The sequence below is a fragment of the Triticum urartu genome, chromosome 2A, assembly GCF_056163025.1.
Source record: "Triticum urartu cultivar PI428250 chromosome 2A, HENAU_Tu73, whole genome shotgun sequence".
Classification (NCBI taxonomy): domain Eukaryota; kingdom Viridiplantae; phylum Streptophyta; class Magnoliopsida; order Poales; family Poaceae; genus Triticum; species Triticum urartu.
In genome coordinates, this window is record NC_141874.1 from 749376974 (window position 1) to 749403073 (window position 26100).

General features: G+C 44.3%; 1 protein-coding gene and 1 pseudogene across 1 annotated transcript; both read right to left on the reverse strand.

Annotated features, from left to right (window-relative positions):
* Nucleotides 1-1263: 1263 nt before the first annotated feature.
* LOC147987700 (putative indole-3-pyruvate monooxygenase YUCCA10) lies at nucleotides 1264-11505 on the reverse strand (annotated as a pseudogene).
* A 4485-nt stretch (nucleotides 11506-15990) lies between these two features.
* Nucleotides 15991-17683, reverse strand: LOC147987701 (putative indole-3-pyruvate monooxygenase YUCCA10). Its single transcript, XM_087542476.1, has 4 exons — nucleotides 16985-17683; nucleotides 16491-16724; nucleotides 16282-16404; nucleotides 15991-16188 (listed from the first exon to the last, which is right to left on the reverse strand). Exons 1-4 carry the CDS (start codon nucleotides 17681-17683, stop codon nucleotides 15991-15993), a joined length of 1254 nt encoding a protein of 417 aa, XP_087398602.1.
* Between the last annotated feature and the right edge of the window lie 8417 nt (nucleotides 17684-26100).

The following is a 26100-nucleotide window of genomic DNA, read 5'->3' on the forward strand; positions in this document are numbered from 1 at the left end:
AATGTGGTTTTGCAAACTTCTGTGGTTCCAAACTGACTGACAAAGATTAATCACAATTGTACGCAACTTCCATGCAAAACTGAACTAGAGAAGTGGATCACGTACAATTCATCGGATTTTGATTTGCCAACGGAATAATCCACTACCTTCTGTGACTTACATTTAGCATGGCACAAACTGCAGACTAAACCTATCGAACATATGATTACATTTGATTTACGACCGTCGAGTCCAAATGATTTCAACATCTACCAGACTACCACTCTGACTCATGCAGTTGGATCTACTAAAGACTTGTCTGCTAGGTACGTATATTCAGGCCTTCCTCACATGAAGGATCGTGTGGTACAGACAAGTAGCATCTTGTCTTCTTTCCAGATGGTCACTTCCCTTGGATCATTTATTCGTGCGGAGGAACTCCCGCATTTCTTGGTGGAACTCCCCACTCACTATCATCCGCATCTTCTTTGCGTCCTCCCACAACAAGTACCCGTTATCCCTTGCGTGGTCACAACATTGATCGAACATGTCCTACGCAAATAAGCGGCACCCAGATGTAAGTATAGTGGTAATCAGACTACTAGAGTACAGGTTTTGAAATGTGTCCAAGCACCGTGCATCCGCAAGGAGCTGGAAGGGTTTGATGGGTGAAGGGTTTATTAATCCAACTGTCCCAACTCAATCGTTGTGGGTCGGTTGGTTTCGAACTTGAGGGTCATTCGACCATTTTTGGTTTTGGGCCTTGTGACGCGATATACCTCGATCGATCTCCAAATATGACATTCGCTACCATCACAAAGAGGTCACCCACTAGATTTAGTGAAACAAAGTGAGCAAGTGTCATCCCAACTAAATTAATTCTCTTGTCATCACATGAATCTGCAACCAAAAGACATGTCACGCCTCTTTTAAAGCATGCCTGATAGAACAAAATTTCATATAATTTCTTCTTTCAATTGTTATTTTTTGTCATGTAGTTCCTCTAGTTGTTTTGCCGTTTGTGCGTGATATTAAACAGTCCATCTCTTATATATGTGAAATACTTTCTATTAGTAATAATACTGAAAAATGCATCTCTTCTATGTAACCAGAAATTCACGTTCTAAATAGTAATTTTCCGTCATATGGTGTTCCAACTTTTAGATTTAAGTTTCTAAATCAGTTCATAGATATTTTTAATGATTTATTAGTATGTCAGCCTTTCCACCTTTCCAATGAATCGGATATTTTTGGATGGGCAGTCCGTTGCCATTTAACATGCTCTCACCATTCTGGATTAAAAACACATAGACCCTGTTAGCAGATTTAATAATGGTTACACCAAGAAAACAAACTCAGACATGTTCAAACACAAGCTATATTACCTTGAGCCACATATTTGCCGTGCTTTTGTATCCAGTTGCAAACACAATTGCATCAAATGACATTCTTTTACTGCATTGAAATTTAATTATGTTGCCCTTGATCTTACTAATGCTCCCTTGAACCTTTAGGAGATAAGAAATGTTGGAAATATGCCCTAGAGGCAATGATAAAAGCATTATTATTATATTTCCTTGTTCATGATAATTGTCTTTATTCATGCTATAATTGTGTTATCCGGAAATCGTAATACATGTGTGAATAACAGACACCAACATGTCCCTAGTAAGCCTCTAGTTGACTAGCTCGTTGATCAACAGATAGTCATGATTTCCTGACTATGGACATTGGATGTCATTGATAACGAGATCACATCATTAGGAGAATGATGTGATGGACAAGACCCAATCCTAAACATAGCACAAGATCGTATAGTTCGTCTGCTAGAGTTTTTCCAATGTCAAAGTATCTTTTCCTTAGACCACGAGATCGTGTAACTCCCGGATACCGTAGGAGTGCTTTGGGTGTACCAAACGTCACAACGTAACTGGGTGACTATAAAGGTAGACTACGGGTATCTCCGAAAGTGTCTGTTGGGTTGACATGGATCAAGACTGGGATTTGTCACTCCGTATGACGGAGAGGTATCACCGGGCCCACTCGGTAATGCATCATCATAATGAGCTCAAAGTGACCAAGTGTCTGGTCACGGGATCATGCATTACGGTACGAGTAAAGTGACTTGCCAGTAACGAGATTGAACGAGGTATTGGGATACCGACGATCGAATCTCGGGCAAGTAACATATCGATTGACAAAGGGAATTGCATACGGGGTTGATTGAATCCTCGACATCGTGGTTCATCCGATGAGATCATCGTGGAGCATGTGGGAGACAACATGGGTATCCAGATCCCGCTGTTGGTTATTGACCGGAGAGTCGTCTCAGTCATGTCTGCTTGTCTGCCGAACCCGTAGGGTCTACACACTTAAGGTTCGGTGACGCTAGGGTTGTGAAGATATGTATATGCAGTAACCCGAATATTGTTCGGAGTCCCGGATGAGATCCCGGACGTCACGAGGAGTTCCGGAATGGTTCGGAGGTAAAGAATTGTATATAGGAAGTGCTGTTTCGGCCATCGGGACAAGTTTCGGGGTCACCGGTATTGTACCGGGACCACCGGAAGGGTCCCGGGGGTCCACCGGGTGGGGCCACCTATCCCGGAGGGCCCCATGGGCTGAAGTAGGAGGGAACCCAGCCCATAGTGGGCTGGGGCGCCACCCCCTAGGGCCCATGCGGCTAGGGTTGAGGGGAAACCCTAGAGGGGGCGCCCCCTTGCTTGGGGGGCCAGCCCCCCACCCTAGGCCGCCGCCCCCCTAGTAGATCTCATCTACTAGGGCCGGCGCCCCCCCTGGCACCCCTATATATAGTTGAGGAGAGGGAGGGACTTCATACCTGAGCCTTGGCACCTCCCTCTTCCCCCTTTACGTCTCTCCCTCGTAGTATAGGCGAAGCCCTGCTACTGTGACGCCCTGCATCCACCACCACGCCGTCGTGCTGCTGGATCTTCATCAACCTCTCCTTCCCCTTGCTGGATCAAGAAGGAGGAGACGTCTCCCGTCCTGTACGTGTGTTGAACGCGGAGGTGCCGTCCGTTCGGCGCTTGGTCATCGGTGATTTGGATCACGTCGTGTTCGACTACATCATCACCATTCTTTGAACGCTTCCGTGCGCGATCTACAAAGGTATGTAGATGCATCCAATGACTCGTTGCTAGATGAACTCCTAGATGATCTTGTTGAAACGAGTAGGAAAATTTTTGTTTTCTGCAACATTCCCCAACAGTGGTATCAGAGCTAGGTCTATGCGTAGTTCTTCTTGCGCGAGTAGAACACAATTAGTGGTGGGCGTAGATTTGTCAACTTTCTTGCCGTTACTAGTCTTTTCTTGCTTCAGCGGTATTGTGGGATGAAGCGGCCCGGACCAACCTTACACGTACGCTTACGTGAGACCGGTTCCACCGACTAACATGCACTAGTTGCATAAGGTGGCTGGCGGGTGTCTGTCTCTCCCACTTTAGTTGGAGCGGATTCGATGAACAGGGTCCTTATGAAGGGTAAATAGAAGTTCACAAATCACGTTGTGGCTTTAACGTAGGTAAGAAGACGTTCTTGCTAGAACCCTAATTCAGCCACGTAAAACTTGCAACAACAATTAGAGGACGTCTAACTTGTTTTTGCAGCAAGTGGTTTGTGATATGATATGGCCAAAGTTGTGATGAATGATGAATGATATATATGTGATGTATGAGATGTTCATGCTATTGTAATAGGAATCACGACTTGCATGTCGATGAGTATGACAACCGGCAGGAGCCATAGGAGTTGTCTTTATTCTTTTATATGACCTGCATGTCATCAAGAAACGCCATGTAAATTACTTTACTTTATTGCTAAACGCGTTAGCCATAGTAGTAGAAGTAATAGTTGGCAAGCAACTTCATGGAGACACGATGATGGAGATCATGATGATGGAGATCATGGTGTCAAGCCGGTGACAAGATGATCATGGAGCCCCAAGATGGAGATCAAAGGAGCCATGTGATATTGGCCATATGATGTCACGTTAATTTTTGATTACATGTGATGTTTATCATGTTTTGCATCTTGTTTACTTAGAACGACGGTAGTAAATAAGATGATCCCTCATAACAATTTCAAGAAGTGTTCTCCCCTAACTGTGCACCGTTCCTAAAGTTCGTCGTTTCTAAGCACGCCGTGATGATCGGGTGTGATGGATCCTTACGTTCACATACAACGGGTGTTGACGAGCCTAGCATGTACAGACATGGCCTCGGAACACATGCAAAACACTTAGGGTTAACTTGACGAGCCTGGCATGTACAGACATGGCCTTGGAACACAGAAGACCGAAAGGTCGAGCATGAGTCGTATAGAAGATACGATCAACATGAAGATGTTCACTAACGTTGACTAGTCCGTCTCACGTGATGATCAGACACGGCCTAGTCAACTCGGATCATGTAATACTTAGATGACTAGAGGGATGTCTAATCTAAGTGGGAGTTCATTAATAATTTGATTAGATGAACTTAATTATCATGAACTTAGTCTAAAATCTTTGCAATATGTCTTGTAGATCAAATGGCCAACGTAGTCCTCAACTTCAACGCGTTCCTAGAGAAAACCAAGCTGAAAGACGACGGCAGCAACTATACGGACTGGGTCCGGAACCTGAGGATCATCCTCATAGCTGCCAAGAAAGATTATGTCCTACAAGCACCGCTAGGTGATCCACCCGTCCCACAGAACCAAGACGTTATGAACGCTTGGCAGACACGTGTTGACGACTACTCCCTCGTTCAGTGCGGCATGCTTTACAGCTTAGAGCCGGGGCTCCAAAAGCGTTTTGAGAGACATGGAGCATATGAGATGTTCGAAGAGCTGAAAATGGTTTTTCAAGCTCATGCCCGGATCGAGAGATATGAAGTCTCCGATAAGTTCTTCAGCTATAAGATGGAGGAAAATAGTTCTGTCAGTGAGCACATACTCACTATGTCTGGGTTACACAACCGCTTGTCTCAGCTGGGAGTTAATCTCCCGGATGATGCGGTCATTGACAGAATCCTCCAGTCGCTTCCACCAAGCTACAAGAGCTTTGTGATGAACTTCAACATGCAGGGGATGCAAAAGACAATTCCTGAGTTGTTCTCAATGCTGAAATCAGCGGAGGTAGAAGTCAAGAAGGAGCATCAAGTGTTGATGGTCAATAAAACCACTAAGTTCAAGAAAGGCAAGGGTAAAAAGAGCTTCAAGAAGGGCGGCAAGGAAGTTGCCGCGCCCGGCAAGCAAGCTGCCGGGAAGAAGCCAAAGAATGGACCCAAGCCTGAGACGGAGTGCTTTTATTGCAAAGGGAAGGGTCACTGGAAACGGAACTGCCCCAAATACTTAGCGGACAAGAAGGCCGGCAACGCCAAAGGTATATTTGATATACATGTAATTGATGTGTACCTTACCAGTACTCGTAGTGACTCCTGGGTATTTGACACCGGTGCCGTTGCTCATATTTGTAACTCACAGCAGGAGCTGCGGAATAAACGGAGACTAGCGAAGGACGAGGTGACGATGCGCGTCGGGAATGGTTCCAAGGTTGATGTGATCGCCGTCGGCACGCTGCCTCTACATTTACCTATGGGATTAGTTTTAAACCTCAATAACTATTATTTAGTGCCAGCTTTGAGCATGAACATTGTATCGGGATCTCATTTAATTCGAGATGGCTACTCATTTAAATCTGAGAATAATGGTTGTTCCATTTATATGAGAGATATGTTTTATGGTCATGCTCCTATGGTGAATGGTTTATTCTTAATGAATCTCGGACGTATTACTACACATGTTCATAATGTGAGTACCAAAAGATGTAAGGTTGATAATGATAGTCCCACATACTTGTGGCACTGCCGCCTTGGTCACATAGGTGTCAAACGCATGAAGAAGCTCCATGAAGATGGACTTTTAGAGTCTCTTGATTATGAATCATTTGACACGTGCGAACCATGCCTCATGGGTAAAATGACCAAGACTCCATTCTCAGGAACAATGGAGCGAGCAACCAACTTATTGGAAATCATACATAATGATGTGTGCGGTCCAATGAGTGTTGAGGCTCGCGGTGGCTATCGTTATGTTCTCACCCTCACTGATGACTTGAGTAGATATGGGTATGTCTACTTAATGAAACACAAGTCTGAAACCTTTGAAAAGTTCAAGGAATTTCAGAGTGAGGTTGAGAATCAACGTGACAGGAAAATCAAGTTTCTACGATCGGATCGTGGAGGATAATACTTGAGCCACGAATTTGGCACACACTTAAGAAAATGTGGAATAGTTTCACAACTCACGCCGCCTGGAACACCTCAGCGTAACGGTGTGTCCGAACGTCGTAATCGCACTCTATTGGATATGGTGCGATCTATGATGTCTCTTACCGATTTACCGCTATCTTTTTGGGGCTATGCTTTAGAGACTGCCGCATTCACTTTAAATAGGGCTCCGTCGAAATCCGTTGAGACGACACCGTATGAATTATGGTTTGGGAAGAAACCTAAGCTGTCGTTTCTAAAAGTTTGGGGATGCGATGCTTATGTCAAGAAACTTCAACCTGAGAAGCTCGAACCCAAGTCGGAAAAATGCGTCTTCATAGGATACCCTAAAGAAACTATTGGGTATACCTTCTACCTAAGATCCGAAGGCAAGATCTTTGTTGCCAAAAACGGACTCTTTCTGGAGAAAGAGTTTCTCACGAAAGAAGTAAGTGGGATGAAAGTAGAGCTTGATGAAGTATTACCTCTTGAACCGGTAAATGGCGCAACTCAAGAAAATGTTCCTGAGGTGCCTGCACCGACTAGAGAGGAAGTTAATGAAAATGATCAAGATACTTCTGATCAAGCTCCTACTGAAATTCGAAGGTCCACAAGGACACGTTCCGCACCAGAGTGGTACGGCAACCCTGTCTTGGAAATCATGTTGTTAGACAACGGTGAACCTTCGAACTATGAAGAAGCGATGGCGGGCCCGAATTCCGAAAAATGGCTAGAAGCCATGAAATCCGAGATAGGATCCATGTATGAAAAAGAAGTATGGACTTTGACTGACTTGCCCGTTGAACGGCGAGCCATAGAAAATAAATGGATCTTTAAGAAGAACACAGACGCGGATGGTAATGTGACCATCTATAAAGCTCGACTTGTCGCTAAGGGTTATCGACAAGTTCAAGGGGTTGACTACGATGAGACTTTCTCACCGGTAGCGAAGCTAAAGTCCGTCCGAATCATGTTAGCAATTGCCGCATTCTACGATTATGAGATATGGCAAATGGACGTCAAAACGGCATTCCTTAATGGTTTCCTTAAGGAAGAATTGTATATGATGCAGCCGGAAGGTTTTGTCGATCCTAAGAATGTTGACAAAGTGTGCAAGCTCCAACGCTCGATTTATGGGCTGGTGCAAGCATCTCGGAGTTGGAACATTCGCTTTGATGAGATGATCAAAGCGTTTGGGTTTACGCAGACTTATGGAGAAGCCTGCGTTTACAAGAAAGTGAGTGGGAGCTCTGTAGCATTTCTCATATTATATGTAGATGACATACTATTGATGGGAAATGATATAGAACTCTTGGACAGCATCAAGGCCTACTTGAATAAGAGTTTTTCAATGAAGGACCTTGGAGAAGCTACTTATATATTAGGCATCAAAATCTATAGAGATAGATCGAGACGCCTCATAGGTCTTTCACAAAGCACATACCTTGATAAAATATTGAAGAAGTTCAATATGGATCAATCTAAGAAGGGGTTCTTGCCTGTGTTACAAGGTATGAAATTGAGCTCAGCTCAATGTCCGACCACGGCAGAAGATATAGAAGAGATGAGCGTCATCCCCTATGCATCAGCCATAGGTTCTATTATTTATGCCATGCTGTGTACCAGACCTGATGTAAACCTTGCCGTAAGTTTGGTAGGAAGGTACCAAAGTAATCCCGGCAAGGAACACTGGACAGCGGTCAAGAATATCCTGAAGTACCTGAAAAGGACTAAGGAAATGTTTCTCGTTTATGGAGGTGACGAAGAGCTCGTCGTAAAGGGTTACGTCGACGCTAGCTTGGACACAGATCTGGATGACTCTAAGTCACAAACCGGATACGTGTATATTTTGAATGGTGGGGCAGTAAGCTGGTGCAGTTGCAAGCAAAGCGTCGTGGCGGGATCTACATGTGAAGCGGAGTACATGGCAGCCTCGGAGGCAGCACATGAAGCAATATGGGTGAAGGAGTTCATCACCGACCTAGGAGTCATACCCAATGCGTCGGGGCCGATCAAGCTCTTCTGTGACAACACTGGAGCTATTTCTCTTGCCAAGGAGCCCAGGTTTCACAAGAAGAAAAGGCACATCAAGCGTCGCTTCAACTCCATTCGTGAAAATGTTCAAGATGGAGACATAGAGATTTGTAAAGTGCATACGGACCTGAATGTAGCGGATCCGTTGACTAAACCTCTCCCTAGAGCAAAACATGATCAACACCAGAATTCCATGGGTGTTCGATTCATCACAATGTAACTAGATTATTGACTCTAGTGCCAGTGGGAGACTGTTGGAAATATGCCCTAGAGGCAATAATAAAAGCATTATTATTATATTTCCTTGTTCATGATAATTGTCTTTATTCATGCTATAATTGTGTTATCCGGAAATCGTAATACATGTGTGAATAACAGACACCAACATGTCCCTAGTAAGCCTCTAGTTGACTAGCTCGTTGATCAACAGATAGTCATGATTTCCTGACTATGGACATTGGATGTCATTGATAACGAGATCACATCATTAGGAGAATGATGTGATGGACAAGACCCAATCCTAAACATAGCACAAGATCGTATAGTTCGTCTGCTAGAGTTTTTCCAATGTCAAAGTATCTTTTCCTTAGACCATGAGATCGTGTAACTCCCGGATACCGTAGGAGTGCTTTGGGTGTACCAAACGTCACAACGTAACTGGTTGACTATAAAGGTAGACTACGGGTATCTCCGAAAGTGTCTGTTGGGTTGACATGGATCAAGACTGGGATTTGTCACTCTGTATGACGGAGAGGTATCACTGGGCCCACTCCATAATGCATCATCATAATGAGCTCAAAGTGAACAAGTGTCTGGTCACGGGATCATGCATTACGGTACGAGTAAAGTGACTTGCCGGTAACGAGATTGAACGAGGTATTGGAATACCGACGATCGAATCTCGGGCAAGTAACATATCGATTGACAAAGGGAATTGCATACGGGGTTGATTGAATCCTCGACATCGTGGTTCATCCGATGAGATCATCGTGGAGCATGTGGGAGCCAACATGGGTATCCAGATCCCGCTGTTGGTTATTGACCGGAGAGTCGTCTCGGTCATGTCTGCTTGTCTCCCGAACCCGTAGGGTCTACACACTTAAGGTTCGATGACGCTAGGGTTGTGAAGATATGTATATGCAGTAACCCGAATATTGTTCGGAGTCCCGGATGAGATCCCGGACGTCACGAGGAGTTCCGGAATGGTCCAGAGGTAAAGAATTGTATATAGGAAGTGCTGTTTCGGCCATCGGGACAAGTTTCGGGGTCACCGGTATTGTACCGGGACCACCGGAAGGGTCCCGGGGGTCCACCGGGTGGGGCCACCTATCCCGGAGGGCCCCATGGGCTGAAGTAGGAGGGAACCCAGCCCATAGTGGGCTGGGGCGCCACCCCCTAGGGCCCATGCGGCTAGGGTTGAGGGGAAACCCTAGAGGGGGCGCCCCCTTGCTTGGGGGGCAAGCCCCCCACCCTAGGCCGCCGCCCCCCCCTAGTAGATCTCATCTACTAGGGCCGGCGCCCCCCCTGGCACCCCTATATATAGTTGAGGAGAGGGAGGGACTTCATACCTGAGCCTTGGCGCCTCCCTCTTCCCCCTTTACGTCTCTCCCTCGTAGTATAGGCGAAGCCCTGCTACTGTGACGCCCTGCATCCACCACCATGCCGTCGTGCTGCTGGATCTTCATCAACCTCTCCTTCCCCTTGCTGGATCAAGAAGGAGGAGAGGTCTCCCGTCCCGTACGTGTGTTGAACGCGGAGGTGCCGTCCGTTCGGCGCTTGGTCATCGGTGATTTGGATCACGTCGTGTTCGACTACATCATCACCGTTCTTTGAACGCTTCCGTGCGCGATCTACAAAGGTATGTAGATGCATCCAATGACTCGTTGCTAGATGAACTCCTAGATGATCTTGGTGAAACGAGTAGGAAAATTTTTGTTTTCTGCAACGTTCCCCAACAAAAAATACATTGATAACTTGGCATATCAAATCAACATATGTTATAAATTTATGTCATGTCAAGGATATACTTACTTTAATGATGCCTTTTTTGATCAATCCAACAGTCCCAACATCAATTACTACAGATCGGCCTGTTTCTGATTTGAGGGTCATTGGACCCATTTTTGGCCTTGTGATGCCATGCTGTGACAGGTCTCCAAATATTAAATACGCTGCCATCACAAGGAGTTTATCCACTAGATTCAATGGAAGACGGTGAGCAAGTGTCATCCCCAAACGAATTAATTCCTTTGTCATTACATGAATCTGCAACCAGAAAACATGTCACATCTCTTTTGAAGTATGCATTATAAAAATAGAATTTCTTCTTTCAAGAAATAAATTTTTGTCATGTGGTTCCTCTAGTCTTTCAGTTGTTTGTGTGTGATATAAAAAGTCCATCTCTGTTTCTATGTGAAATACTTCCTATTAGTAATAACACTAAAAATTGCATCTCTTCTATTAATAACTATACTAAGAATTTGCGTTCATGCATCCAATGAAAATATATAGTGCATGTACGTACCGGGCTTCGTATAACAATCGATGTGTTGGCACCATGGGTCGTAAGGTCATAAGCAGTTTCCATCGCGGAGTTGCCAGATCCAATGACCAATACATTCTGGCCAGAGTAGCTCTTGCCTGACTTGTAGCTTGAGAAGTGGATAACATCACCTAGAAAGTTTTCCAGTCCAGGGAACATTGGAATATTCTCTGCACTATTCTCACCACTTGCCACAACAAGAAACTTCGCCGTGAACTTGACTGTGGTGCACTTTGACATGTCCTTTGCCACAATGGACCAACATTTTTCATCATTGACCTATGTGGATGACTCCACGCTGGTGAGATACTTTGGTTGAATGTTGAAACGCTCAACATAGTCATCCAAGTACTTCACAAACAAGGTTTTTGGTATGTATGTTGGTGCATCTACAGGGTATGACATGTGTGGCAACTCACAGAACTCCTTTGCGAGATGCAGCTTGAGGCGATCATACGCGCGGTTGCGCTAGAGTGACGCGCTACAGCTCTCACGCTCGACGATGACATAAGGAATTGAGAAATGGCTAAGGCATGCTGCCGTTGCGAGGCCTGCTGGCCCAGCACCAACAATCAACACTGTAACACCCTCCATTTCAAAGAGAAGACTTGACAAAGTTGTGGGATAAGTTCGGTGGTAGTCCGGTGTTTGTGTGTTTGCTCGATGAACTTTGGATGACATGCTCGTGTATGGGGGCATATATATACTGGTATCCTTCATGGGCCAATCTGTTTTATGGATTGAGGGATGAAAAAGGTAAATATTTATTGAGGCCTAATCCTACTGTGTAGGAGTATTTCCTTCTAAAAATGGAGCCGTTGTTGGTTGTGAAGGCGTGTACTGATACAAAATAGGTAGGAAACACACCGTTGATCGATTGTTGGTATTGGAAACTTATCGACCATCTTTTTTATGTGTAGATTAAAGATTCTTCATGTTTCTTTCCTTTTGCATCGTCACCAATGACAATTACTACTCTAATAATATTCAAGTGTTTCTTCCTCTTTGTATACGATATAGGATATTATAAGGATAAGTATGATTTCCAAACACACATTTATAAGCAAAGTCAAATATAATGTGGATGACAAAAGGAAACAATCATCTGAGAAGGATTTGTTACCAACCATGTTAACCGGTTTTGTCGGCTAGTTTTGCATCCGGTTCAGTTGTATGACGGTCAGTTTTGGTTTTGCCTCCGGTTGAGTTGACGACCATTGCCATACCTTTGGTGTCAACACAACGAGCCGTTCGATGTTGTGAACAAAAAGAAGTGGAACTTTAGTTCAAATATTTGAAACCATTTTTTTAATATAAATTCATTTCTATATTGAGCACTCATTTAATGTGAGGCCATATTTCAACTTTGGTACACGCATATTGTCCTATGCCTGAACATCAAATTGAACGCTCATTGTATTTTTAACTCAACACACCAGAATGTGGATTTAGTTTGTTAAAAAGATAATAAACCAATTTACTGAAAATCAAAATTGTCAATCCTGTCTCAATGCGGTTTTGCAAACTTGTGTGGTTCCAAACTGACTGACACAGATTAATCACAATTGTACGCAACTTCCATGCAAAACTGAACTGGAGAAGTGGATCACATACAGTTCATCGGATTTTGATTTGCCCAACAGAATAATCCACTAACTTCTGTGACTTACATTTAGCATGGCACAAACTGCAGACTAAACCTATCGAACATATTATTACATTCGATTTACGACCGTCGAGTCCAAATGATTTCAACATCTACCAGACTACCACTCTGACTCCTGCAGTTGGATCTTCTAAAGACTTGTCTGCTGGGTAGGTATATTCGGGCCTTCCTCACATGAAGGATCGTGTGGTACAGACAAGTAGCATCTTCTCTTCTTTCCAGATGGTCACTTCCCTTGGATCATTTTTGCGTGCGGAGGAACTCCCGCATTTCTTGGTGGAACTCCCCACTCACTATCAACCGCATCTTCTTCGCGTCCTCCCACAACAAGTACCCGTTATCCCTTGCGTGGTCACAACATTGGTCAAACATGTCCTACGCAAATAAGCGGCACCCAGATGTCAGTATAGTGGTAGTCAGACGACTAGAGTACATGTTTTGAAATGTGTCCAAGCACCATCCATCCGCAAGGAGCTCGAAGGGTTTGATGGGTGAAGGGTTTATTAATCCAACTATCCCAACTCAATCGTTGTTGGTCAGTTGGTTCCTAACTTGAGGGTCATTCAACCATTTTTGGTTTTGGGCCTTGTGACGCCATATACCTCGATCGATCTCCAAATATGACATTCTCTACCATCACAAAGAGGTCACCCACTAGATTTAGTGAAACAAAGTGAGAAAGTGTCATCCCAACTAAATTAATTCTCTTGTCATCACATGAATCTGCAACCAAAAGACGTGTCACGCCTCTTTTGAAGCATGCCTGATAGAACAAAATTTCATAGAATTTCTTCTTTCAATTGTTATTTTTTGTCATGTAGTTCCTCTAGTTGTTTTGCCATTTGGGCGTGATATAAAACAGTCCATCTCTTATATATGTGAAATACTTTCTATTAGTAATAATACTAAAAAATGCATCTCTTCTATGTAACCACGAATTCACATTCTAAATAGTAGTTTTCCATCATATGGTGTTCTAACTTTTAGATTTAAGTTTCTAAATCAGTTCGCAGATATTTTTAATGAGTTATTAGTACGTCAGCTAGCCCATGTAGTTGCACACGTTGATAATTTGTGCCATTCGAAGACTGAATAGTACGTGGAGGATCTCCTCCTGTTGCTCCTGCTGCTGCTTGAGGGCCTCGCAGAGGATCTTGGCGCTGATGGAGGGGGGCACAAACGCCTCCTCCTCGGCCTGGTGGCGCTTGGCGGCGGCGGAGCAACGACGCTTCCCGGCGTCGGCCACCGCGTCGGCGTCGGCGCTGAGTGGCAGGCGGCTGCCCTTGGGTTGCTTCTTGGAGGACTTGTGCCCATTGCCGGTCATGGCCACTGGCTCGGGCCTCGGTGGTGGTCTACCGGGTAGGAGGCGGGGCGGCGGGGGACGGAGGTGGGGAGGGAGACGGCGACGCTGCATAGTAAAACCCTAGAGGAGGAACGAGGATGGCAGATTGGCGGGTTTTGTTTTTGTGGACTTGTGGAGGCCTTGCTCGTCATTGCTGGGCCTACTTGCTTCTTCTCCTTGCTTAAGGGGCCGACCCATCATGTCATACTCAGGAGGCTGGCCGAACAATGCCTCAGATTTTTTTGAATGATTTGAAGATTTCTCGAACAATGCATCAGTTAATTGTGCTATTTTGAAAAAAGGGAAAACAGAATACAGAGGTACACTCCGCCAATCCACGAGCGTGTTAAGATCATATTTTAGTTACTGGTTATAGTTTCTTTGAGCTAATTCAAGTTTGGCATTAGCAATCTTTGCCATCCGAGTATATTTTGTCTTGGAAGTCAGTAAATTCCAATGAGTCATCACTTGATAAAAGCGATAGACAATACTGGGAGAAGCTCATCCACTATATATGCTTTATTCCGTCAGTTCACATTGTAAAAAAGGGTACTTAGGATTTCTTATTGTCCTGATTCAAATGATATTCTATATATCCCATTGACACTTTTATAAATCCAATGTTGGTGTTTCTCCAAAAAGAAAACAAATGATTGCTTGTTATGCCTTCAAATATAATGAACATTCAGTATATATGCAAGTAGCCGCCTTTTTCGTCATGTAAGTGCCTTATTTTTGAAATATATAATTGCGCATTTGAGTTAGATCTATATATCTAGGTAGATGACTAGGATCTCTCTAGAAGTGCCAACTAGAAAACAAACCGACATTATGAGAGAAAAGGTCTAATTATTATTTTCAACTATAAAAATATGACTAATAAGGCAGATTCCTTCAAATATTCCAAATACTTTGATGATAATTTTTTATTAATCCAACAGTCCCAACATCAATCACTATGGATCGGTAGGTTTCTAACTTGAGGGTCGTTGTGATCCATTTTTGGTTTTGGGCCTTGTGATGCCATGCCTCGATAGGTCCCCAAATATGAAATTCGCTGCCGTCACAAAGAGGTTATTCACTAGATTTAGTGAAAGATGGTGAGCAAGTGTCATCCCAACTGAATAAATTCTTTTGTCATCACATGAATCTGCAACCAAAAGACATGTCACACCTCTTCTGAAGCATGCATTTTAAAACAAAATTTCATAGAATTTCTTCTTGCAGAAGTTAATTGTTTGTCATATAGTTCCTCTAGTCGTTTGTTTGTTTGTGCGTCATATCAAACAGTCCATCTCTTATATATTTGAAAACTTTCTATTCGTATTAATACTAATAAAATGGATCTCTTCGAGTGGTAACTATACTAAAAAATTGTGTTCATGTACCCAGTGAAAATATATAGTGCATGTAGTAGATATCAGGTTTCGTATAACATTCGGAGTATTGGCACCATGGTCGCAAGGTAATAAGAAATTTATATCCAAGACTATGCGGATGGATATCTTGGATATCAGCCGATGGAAAACTTACTGCATACTGCAAACCCTGCGCTTCGGCCACAACAAACTGTGTCCACAACAGTTAAGGATACGTGTATCACGTAACCACAAATACATGTCTAAATAGTAGTTTTCCGTCATATGGTGTTGTATGTTTTAGTTTTAAGTTTCTAAATATGTTCACAAATATTTTTAATGATTTATAGTACGTCAGCTACCCCATGCAGATGCATGGGATGATAACTAGTGCCATTCTAAGACTGAATAGCACAACAGTACCGGCGATGGATGTAGTGAACTATGCATTTATTTTAGGCTGATGTGATTACAACCTCCTACAGTTGTATACTGATGGGGTAAACATGCCACAAGAGATTGTGGTATAGATAATAGTGTATTGAGCACATGCCTTTTGCACATGTAATTTCAAGTAAATAAAATATAATACACAGTTGTAGGTTCAACCAAAATTAGAAATCTCTCTGCGTAATAAGAGTACAGAGCCCTTGATTATAGTATAATAGTACATCTCTCTCCGGGGCACATATGAACCTTAAAATAAACATAAATTTACTTGTCTAAAAGCTAGATACAAAGGTGACACAATGGATATATTTCTCAAAGAATCAACCTTCTAGCATGCTTGCCATGGTAAACTACATGTAAAAGATGATGTAACTTGACATAGAGTCCATCATAGATTTGATGTCATTTGCGATATTCTTGGCACCTGTTGCAATACCTGCTAATCCTCTCCTCGCCAACCCAGCACAGTAACGCCCATTTCCACCTTTCCAATGATTTGGATATTTTTGGATGGGCAGTCCATTGCCATTTAACATGATCTCACCATTCTGAATTAAAAACACATAGACCCTGTTAGCAGATTTAATAATGGTTACACCAAGAAAACAAACTCAGACATGTTCAAACACAAGCTATATTACCTTGAGACACATATTTGCCGTGCTTTTGTATCCAGTTGGAAACACAATTGCATCAAATGGCATTCTTTTACTGCATTGAAATTTAATTATGTTGCCCTTGATCTTACTAATGCTCCCTTGAACCTTTAGGAGATAAAAAATAAATTGATAACTTGGCATATCAAATCAACATATGTTATAAATTTATGTCATGTCAAGGATATACTTACTTTGATGATGCCTTTTTTGATCAATCCAACAGTCCCAACATCAATTACGGCAGATCGGCCTGTTTCTGATTTGAGGGTCATTGGACCCATTTTTTGCCTTGTGATGCCATGCTGTGACAGGTCTCCAAATATTAAATACGCTGCCATCACAAGGAGTTTATCCACTAGATTCAATGGAAGACGGTGAGCAAGTGTCATCCCCAAACGAATTAATTCCTTTGTGATTACATGAATCTGCAACCACAAAACATGTCACACCTCTTTTGAAGTATGCATTATAAAAATAGAATTTCTTCTTTCAAGAAATAAATTTTTGTCATGTGGTTCCTCTAGTCTTTCAGTTGTTTGTGTGTGATATAAAACAATCCATCTCTTTTTCTATGTGAAATACTTCCTATTAGTAATAACACTAAAAATTGCATCTATTCTATTAATAACTATACTAAGAGTTTGCGTTCATGCATCCAATGAAAATATATAGTGCATGTACGTACCGGGCTTCGTATAACAATCGATGTGTTGGCACCATGGGTCGCAAGGTCATAAGCAATTTCCATCCCGAAGTTGCCAGATCCAATGACCAATACATTCTGGCCAGAGTAGCTCTTGCCTGACTTGTAGCTTGAGGAGTGGATAACATCACCTGGAAAGTTTCCCAGTCCAGGGAACATTGGAATATTCTCTGCACTATTCTCACCACTTGCCACAACAAGAAACTTTGCCGTGCATTTGACTGTGGTGCACTTTGACATGTCCTTTGCCACAATGGACCAACATTTTTCATCATTGTCATATGTGGATGACTCCACGCTGGTGAGATACTTTGGTTGAATGTTGAAACGCTCAACATAGTCATCCAAGTACTTCACAAACAAGGTTTTTGGTATGTATGTTGGTGCATCTACAGGGTATGACATGTGTGGCAACTCACATAACTCCTTTGCGGGATGCAGCTTGAGGCGATCATACGCGCGGTTGCGCCAGAGTGACGCGCTACAGCTCTCGCGCTCGACGATGGCATAAGGAATTGAGAATTGGCTAAGGCATGCTGCCGTTGCGAGGCCTGCTGGCCCAGCACCAACAATCAACACTGTAACACCCTCCATTTCAAAGAGAAGACTTGAAAAAGTTGTGGGATAAGTCCGGTGGTAGTCCAGTGTTTGTGTGTTTGCTCGATGAACTTTGGATGACATGCTCGTGTATGGAGGCATATATATACTGGTATCCTTCATGGGCCAATCTGTTTTATGGATTGAGGGATGAAAAAGGTAAATATTTATTGAGGCCTAATCCTAGTGTGTAGGAGTATTTCCATCTAAAAATGGAGCCGTTGTTGGTTGTGAAAGCGTGTACTGATACAAAATAAGTAGGAAACACACCGTTTATTAATTGTTGGTATTGCAAACTTATCGACCATCTTTTTTATGTGTAGATTAAAGATTCTTCATGTTTCTTTCCTTTTGCATCGTCACCAATGACAATTACTACTCTAATAATATTCAAGTGTTTCTTCCTCTTTGTATACGATATAGGATATTATAAGGATAAGTCTGATTTCCAAACACACATTTATAGGAAAAGTCAAATATAATGTGGATGACAAAAGGAAACAATCATCTGAGAAGGATTTGTTACCAACCATGTTAACCGGTTTTGTCGGCTAGTTTTGCATCCGGTTCAGTTGTATGACGGTCAGTTTTGGTTTTGCCTCCGGTTGAGTTGACGACCATTGCCATACCTTTGGTGCCAACACAACGAGCCGTTCGATGTTGTGAACAAAAAGAAGTGGAACTTTAGTTCAAATATTTGAAACCATTTTTTTAATATAAATTCGTTTCTATAGTGAACACTCGTTTAATGTGAGGCCATATTTCAACTTTGGTACATGCATATTGTCCTATGCCTGAACATCAAATTGAACGCTCATTGTATTTTTAACTCTACACACCAGAGTGTGGATATATTTTGTTAAAAAGATAATAAACCAATTTACTGAAAATCAAAATTGTCAATCCTGTCTCAATGCGGTTTTTGAAAACTTGTCTGGTTCCAAACTGACTGACACAGATTAATCACAATTGTACGCAACTTCCATGCAAAACTGAACTGGAGAAGTGGATCACGTACAGTTCATCGGATTTTGATTTGCCCAACAGAATAATCCACTACCTTCTATGACTTATATTTAGCATGGCACAAACTGCAGACTAAACCTATCGAACATATGATTACATTCGATTTACGATCGTCGAGTCCAAATGATTTCAACATCTACCAGACTACCACTCTGACTCCTGCAGTTGGATCTTCTAAAGACTTGTCTACTGGGTAGGTATATTCAGGCCTTCCACACATGAAGGATCGTGTGGTACAGACAAGTAGCATCTTCTCTTCTTTCCAGATGGTCACTTCCCTTGGATCATTTTTTCCTGCGGAGGAACTCCCGCATTTCTTGGTGGAACTCCCCACTCACTATCAACCGCATCTTCTTCGTGTCCTCCCACAACAAGTACCCGTTATCCCTTGCGTGGTCACAACATTGGTCAAACATGTCCTACGCAAATAAGAGGCGCCCAGATGTAAGTATAGTGGTAATCAGACTACTAGAGTACAGGTTTTGAAATGTGTCCAAGCACCGTCCATCCGCAAGGAGCTGGAAGGGTTTGATGGGTGAAGGGTTTATTAATCCAACTGTCCCAACTCAATCGTTGTGGGTCGGTTGGTTTCTAACTTGAGGGTCATTCGACCATTTTTGGTTTTGGGCCTTGTGACGCCATATACCTCGATCAATCTCCAAATATGACATTCGCTACCATCACAAAGAGGTCACCCATTAGATTTAGTGAAACAAAGTGAGCAAGTGTCATCCCAACTAAATTAATTCTCTTGTTATCACATGAATTTGCAACCAAAAGACATGTCATGCCTCTTTTGAAGCATGCCTGATAGAACAAAATTTCATAGAATTTCTTCTTTCAATTGTTATTTTTTGTCATGTAGTTCCTGTAGTTGTTTTGCCGTTTGTGCGTGATATAAAACAGTCCATCTCTTATATATGTGAAATACTTTCTATTAGTAATAATACTGAAAAATGCATCTCTTCTATGTAACCACAAATTCACGTTCTAAATAGTAGTTTTCCGTCATATGGTGTTCTAACTTTTAGATTTAAGTTTCTAAATCAGTTTACAGATATTTTTAATGATTTATTAGTATGTCAGCTAGCCCATGTAGTTGCACACGTTGATAATTTGTGCCATTCGAAGACTGAATAGTACGTGGAGGATCTCCTCCTGTTGCTCGTGCTGCTGCTTGAGGGCCTCGCGGAGGACCTTGGCGCTGATGGAGGAGGGCACGAACTCCTCCTCCTCGGCCTGGTGGCTCTTGGCAGCGCCGGAGCGACGGCGCTTCCCGGCGTCGGCCACCGCATCAGCGTCGGTGCCGAGCGGCAGGCGGCTGCCCTTGGGCTGCTTCTTGGAGGACTTGTGCTTCTTGCCGGTCATGGCCGCTGGCTCGGGCCTCGGTGGTGGTCTGCCGGGTAGGAGGCGGGGCTGCGGGGGACGGAGGTGGGGAGGGAGACGTCGGCGCTGCATAGTAAAACCCTAGAGGAGGAAGGAGGATGGCGGATTGGCGGGTTTTGTTTTTGTGGACTTGTTGACTTGTGGAGGCCTCGCTCGTCATTTCTGGGCCCGCTTGCTTCTTCTCCTTGCTTAAGGGTCCGTCCCATCATGTCATACTCATTAGCCTGGCCGAACAATGCCTCCGATTTTTTTGAATGATTTGAAGATTGCTCGAACAATGCATCAGTTAAATCTGCTATTTTGAAAAAAGGAAAACAGAATACACAGGTACACTCCTCCAATCCACGAGCGTGTTAAGATCATATTTCAGTTACTGGTTATAGTTTCTTTTAGCTAATTCAAGTTTGGCATTAGCAATCTTTGCCATCCGAGTATATTTTGTCTTGGAAGTCAGTAAATTCCAATGAGTCATCAGTTGATAAAAGCGATAGAAAAAACTGGGAGAAGCTCATCCACTATATATGCTTTATTCCGTCAGTTCACATTGTAAAAAAGGGTACTTAGGATTTCTTATTGTCTTGATTCAAATGATGTTCTATATATCCCATTGACACTTTTATAGATCCAATGTTGGTGTTTCTCCAAAAAGAAAACAAATGATTGCTTGTTATGCCTTCAAATATAATGAACATTCAGTATATATGCAAGTAGCCGCCTTCTTCATCATGTAAGTGCCTTATTTTTGAAATATATAATTGCGCATTTGAGTCAGATCTATATATCTAGGTAGATGACTAGGATCTCTATAGAAGTGCCAACTAGAAAACAAACCGACATTATGAGAGAAAAGGTCTAATTATTATTTTCAACTATAAAAATATGACTAATAAGGCAGATTCCTTCAAATATTCCAAATACTTTGATGATGATTTTTTATTAATCCAGCAGTCCCAACATCAATCACTATGGATCGGTAGGTTTCTAACTTGAGGGTCGTTGTGATCCATTTTTGGTTTTGAGCCTTGTGATGCCATGCCTCGATAGGTCCCCAAATATGAAATTCGCTGCCGTCACAAAGAGGTTATTCACTAGATTTAGTGAAAGATGGTGAGCAAGTGTCATCCCAACTGAATAAATTCTGTTGTCATCACATGAATCTGCAACCAAAAGACATGTCACACCTCTTCTGAAGTATCCATTTTAAAACAAAATTTCATAAAATTTCTTCTTGCAGAAGTTAATTGTTTGTCATATAGTTCCTCTAGTCGTTTGTTTGTTTGTGCATCATATCAAACAGTCTGTGGTGCCCCTGATTTGAGCATACACTAATCATACACGCAAATGTGTACGACCAAGATCAAGAACTCACGGGAAGATATCACAACACAACTCTAGACACAAATTAAAATAATACAAGCTTTATATTACAAGCCAAGGGCCTCGTAGGCTCGAATACAATGCTCGAAGGCACAAGAGTCAGCGGAAGCAACAATATCTGAGTACAGACATAAGTTAAACAAGTTTGCCTTAAGAAGGCTAGCACAAACTGGGATACAGATCGAAAGAGGCGCAGGCCTCCTGCCTGGGATCCTCCTAACTACTCCTGGTCGTCGTCAGCGGGCATCATGTAGTAGTAGGCACCTCCGGTGTAGTAGGAGTCGTCGTCGAAGGTGGCGTCTGGCTCCTGGGCTCCAACATCTGGTTGCGACAACCAGGTAGAAGGGATAGGGGAAAAGAGGGAGAAAGCAACCGTGAGTACTCATCCAAAGTACTCGCAAGCAAGGAGCTACGCTACATATGCATGGGTATATGTGTAAGGGGCCATATCAGTGGACTGAACTGCAGAATGCCAGAATAAGAGGGGGAAAGCTAATCCTGTCGAAGACTACGCTTCTGGCAGCCTTCGTCTTGCAGCATGTAGAAGAGAGTAGACTGAAGTCCCCCAAGTATCATCGCATAGCATAATCCTAACCGATGATGCTCCCCTCGTTGCCCTGTGAGAGAGCGATCACCGGTTGTATCTGGCACTTGGAAGGGTGTGTTTTATTAAGTATCCGGTTCTAGTTGTCATAAGGTCAAGGTACAACTCCAAGTCGTCCTGTTACCGAAGATCACGGCTATTCGAATAGATTAACTTCCCTGCAGGGGTGCACCACATACCCCAACACGCTTGATCCCATTTGGCCGGACACACTTTTTGGGGTCATGCCCGGCCGCGAAAGATCAACCCGTCGCAGCCCCACCTAGGCACAATAGAGAGGTCAGCACGCCGGTCTAAACCTAAGCGCACAGGGGTCTGGGCCCATCGCCCTTAGCACACCTGCATGTTGCGAACGCGGCCGGAAGCAGAACTAGCCCCCTTAATACAAGAGCAGGCTTACATTCCAATCCGGCGCGCGCCGCTCAGTCGCTGACGTCACGAAGGCTTCGGCTGATACCACGACGCCGAGATACCCATAACTACTCCCACGTAGATGGTTAGTGCGTATAGACCAAATGGCCAGACTCAGATCAAAAACCCAGATCTCGTTAAGCGTGTTAAGTATCCGCAAATGCCGACCAGGGCCAGGCCCACCTCTCTCCTAGGTGGTCTCAACCTTCCCTGTCGCTCTGCCTCAAAGTAACAGTCGGGGGCCGTCGGGAACCCAGGCCCACCTCTACCGGGATGGAGCCACCTGCCCCTTCAGCCCCCAACTCCGAACAGTACCACAGGTAATGTAACTGTGTAAAGTATATAGTATATGCCCGTGATCACCTCCCGAAGTGATCACGGCCCAGTAATATAGCATGGCAGACGGACAAGAGTGTAGGGCCACTGATGGAACACTAGCATCCTATACTAAGCAGTAGGATAGCAGGTAATGGTAACAACAGTAGTAGCAAGGACAGGCTATGCATCAGGATAGGATTAACGGAAAGCTGTAACAAGCTACACTACTCTAATGCAAGCAGTATAGAGAAGAGTAGGCGATATCTGGTGATCAAGGGGGGGCTTGCCTGGTTGCTCTGGCAAGAGAGAGGGGTCGTCAACACCGTAGTCGTACTGGGTAGCAGCGGCGTCGGTCTCGGCGTCTAGCGAGAGAAGAGGGGGAAGAAACAATAATTATAATGCAAACAGATGCATAATGATGCATGACATGACAAAACATGATGCTAGGTGTGCCCTAATGCGGTACGAGGGGGTACCGGTGAAGGGGGAAACATCCGGGAAAGTATTCCCGGTGTTTCGCGTTTTAAGACAGATGAACCGGAGGGGGGAAAATTGTGTCTTCGCTATGCTAGGGATGCATGGCGGACGAATGGGCCACGTACCCGGGTTTGTCTCGTCGTTCTGAGCAACTTTCATATACAAAGTTTTTTCATCCGAGCTACGGTTTATTTTATATGATTTTTCAAAGTTTTAAACAATTTCTAAAATTTTCTGAATTTATTTATCATTTCAAAATTAAAGGTGAAATTGCTAAGTGTACCCACAGCTTGTACACAACAATGTACTAAAGGGGCTGACAGGTGGGGTCCAGTTGACTTCCAAGTCAATAGTCAACTGGGACCGTTGACTGGTCAAAGGGGTCTAGTGGGACCCTCCTGTCAATGGCTATACTGTTAATTAACAGTAGTTAATTAGGTTAAGTAGTTAATTAGGTTAATTAAATTAGGATTAATTAAGTTAATTAATTCTTTAATTAATTAATTAATTTTTTTTAACACACATATATATATTTTTTTGTTCTAGGCGTGGGGCCCGTTGTCCAGTGGCCCCTGGGGCCTAAGCGGATCGGGCGTGCGGCGCAGCCCGTGCGGGCGGGCAAGCCCGGCAGGGCGCCGGAGTAGGGAGAGGCCGGTGGCCATGGCGAGCTAGGCAGGGCGCGGGGAGCTGGGGCATGCGGTGGGGCGCACTAGGGCGTGGCCGCGGCGGGGGCGAGGCCGTGGCGGGGCGCACGAGCACACGGGGAGGGCGCGAAGGGGGAGCCGGGGCGCACAAGAGGGACGCCCCAGGGCCATGGTGAGCGCGGCCGGCGCGGAGCTGCAGCAGACAGCGGCAGTAGCAGTGCCAGCAGCTGCTGCGTTGCAGCACTGGACGGCGACGGTTGGGCGCGCGGGGCTGCCGGTGCAGAGGGCGGGAGGAGAGGCCGGAGGAGGCCACGACGACGAACGCGTGTGGAGGAGCTCGTCGGGGCGGTCGGGAGCGGCGACGTGCGACAGAGAGGGGAAGAGGGAGGGAGCTCACGATGGGGCGCAGGGACTAAGGCAGCGGCGTGAGGAGGAGGACGGGGAAGCGAGATCCGGCGATGGGGCGGCGACACGACGGCGCGGTAGCTTCAGGGCGGCGTCGGCGATGCCGGTAGGTGGCGGTTCCTCAGGCACGGGCGCTCCGAGAGGAGGGGAGCGAACAGGGGCGCCCCTCCTCCGTGCGTATGCGTGTGTGGGTGTGTGGTCTTATACGCCGGCGAGTTGGGGCGACGGGCGGCGGGATTAGCGATGGGGACGGGGCGGCAGCGTCGTGGGGGGGGGGCGCAGGCCGTCGGCCCGATCCCGATCCAGAACTGGATCGGGGGGAGGGGGAGGGAGCGAGTGGGGGTGTGGTTGGTTTGGGTTTCGGGGGTGGGGAGGGGATAAGGGAGGCGGGGTGGGCCTCCTGGTGGCCTGGGTGTGTGGCCGAATGGGCCGGCCTGCTGGGCCGAGGCCCAGGGGGCAGGGGGGTTTCTCTTTTTTTCTTTTGTTGTTTTGTCTTTTCCTTTTATTTATTCTTTCCTGCTTTATTTTAGTTGCATCCTATTTTAGTAAAATATACACTTAGTATCTAAATTAGTATTACAACTTAGCCCATAGTCACAAAAAAGTCTAGACCCCAATTAACTTAGCTTGACATTTTATTAAATTAAAAAAAGTATTGAAATAATCATTTTTGCTACTGTTTTATTCATCTCATAGTATTTAAACATTTTATAAATGTGTGGTTTTTCCACCATAATTATCTATGCAATATTTGGTTCACTTAGAACATTTTAATTTTAATATTTGAAAATTTTATTGTTTGCCTGTTTTTTTTGAACTTGAAGTTGAACCGGTTTCGAACTAACTCGAGATTAGCAACTATAAACGAGGTGATGTGGCATCATTAGCAGAGGATCACTGTAGCTTAATTACCCGGGCGTCACAATTCTCCTCCACTACAAGAAATCTCATCCTGAGATTTAAGAGGGGAGTAAGGGAAAGATGTGGCTACGAAATTCTATCGAGACTTCTCGGTCTTGGTTGCTCTTCTCGAAGAGGTCGATCCATTACGTTGAAGTCTTTATTTGTCTGCTGCAGGTCATCATGATCAAGTCGTCATCCCTTTCTTTGGGGGTTCCATCGTACTTACGAAAGAATAAGGGGTTATTCCGGGAGAACGAACCTCTACAAGGTTGACTATCTGGTCGATAACATCGGGGAAGGTGGCGGAAGGTAACTCTCGAATTGAAACTTAAGTAAATATTGAGAGCAAGTAATGAGGTTTCATGGGAAGTTACGAGCGAGCAGGCAACCGTTCGATGCCTGAACAGGGCTGAAAGGGGCTCAAAGCAATCGGGACTAAGTATTGCGTCCGGTAACAGATTTGATGATCTCTTGGAAGGTGGCTCGTGAATTACATACGAGGCCACACGTGAGGAAGAACCTTGGGAACAGGGGGGTGCAGGAGAGTCAAGTTTTGATCCTGTGGAACTGTGGGTTATGGGCCCACCATGTGGGTTAAAGGTAGGAAGGGGGGCTGACATCTTGCACAGTCACAATAGCAAGGTATGCCAGAGGGTAGCCTGTTAGTTATGTCGGCAACAACATCGATACCAAGGGCGAGGGACGAAGAGAACCATTTTCCTGCTCGTTGAACGAGGCGGACCAATAGGCAAGGTTCCCGTCCATCGGTGGTTACCGAAGTGTCATCAACAATAGTAACAGGGTCTGACTGATAAGGTGGTACACCGAGGTGTTTTCGTAAGCAGGAAAATATTACTGCTTAGATCATCTAAACCTCAAGAAAGGTTAAACCAAACAATGGAAAGGATAATATGATTATCAAATTAATCAGAACAATGGAAAGGAAAATG

Excerpts from the sequence above, each read along its gene's own strand:
- LOC147987701 (XM_087542476.1), bottom strand. The coding sequence starts at position 17,683 with ATGTCATCCAAAGTTCATCGAGCAAACACACAAACACTGGACTACCAC. Across the intron at positions 16,725-16,984 it reads CGATTGTTATACGAAGCCCG|ATTCATGTAATCACAAAGGA; the intron begins GTACGTACATGC and ends TTGTGGTTGCAG. Across the intron at positions 16,189-16,281 it reads CGGCAAATATGTGTCTCAAG|AATGGTGAGATCATGTTAAA; the intron begins GTAATATAGCTT and ends TTTTTAATTCAG.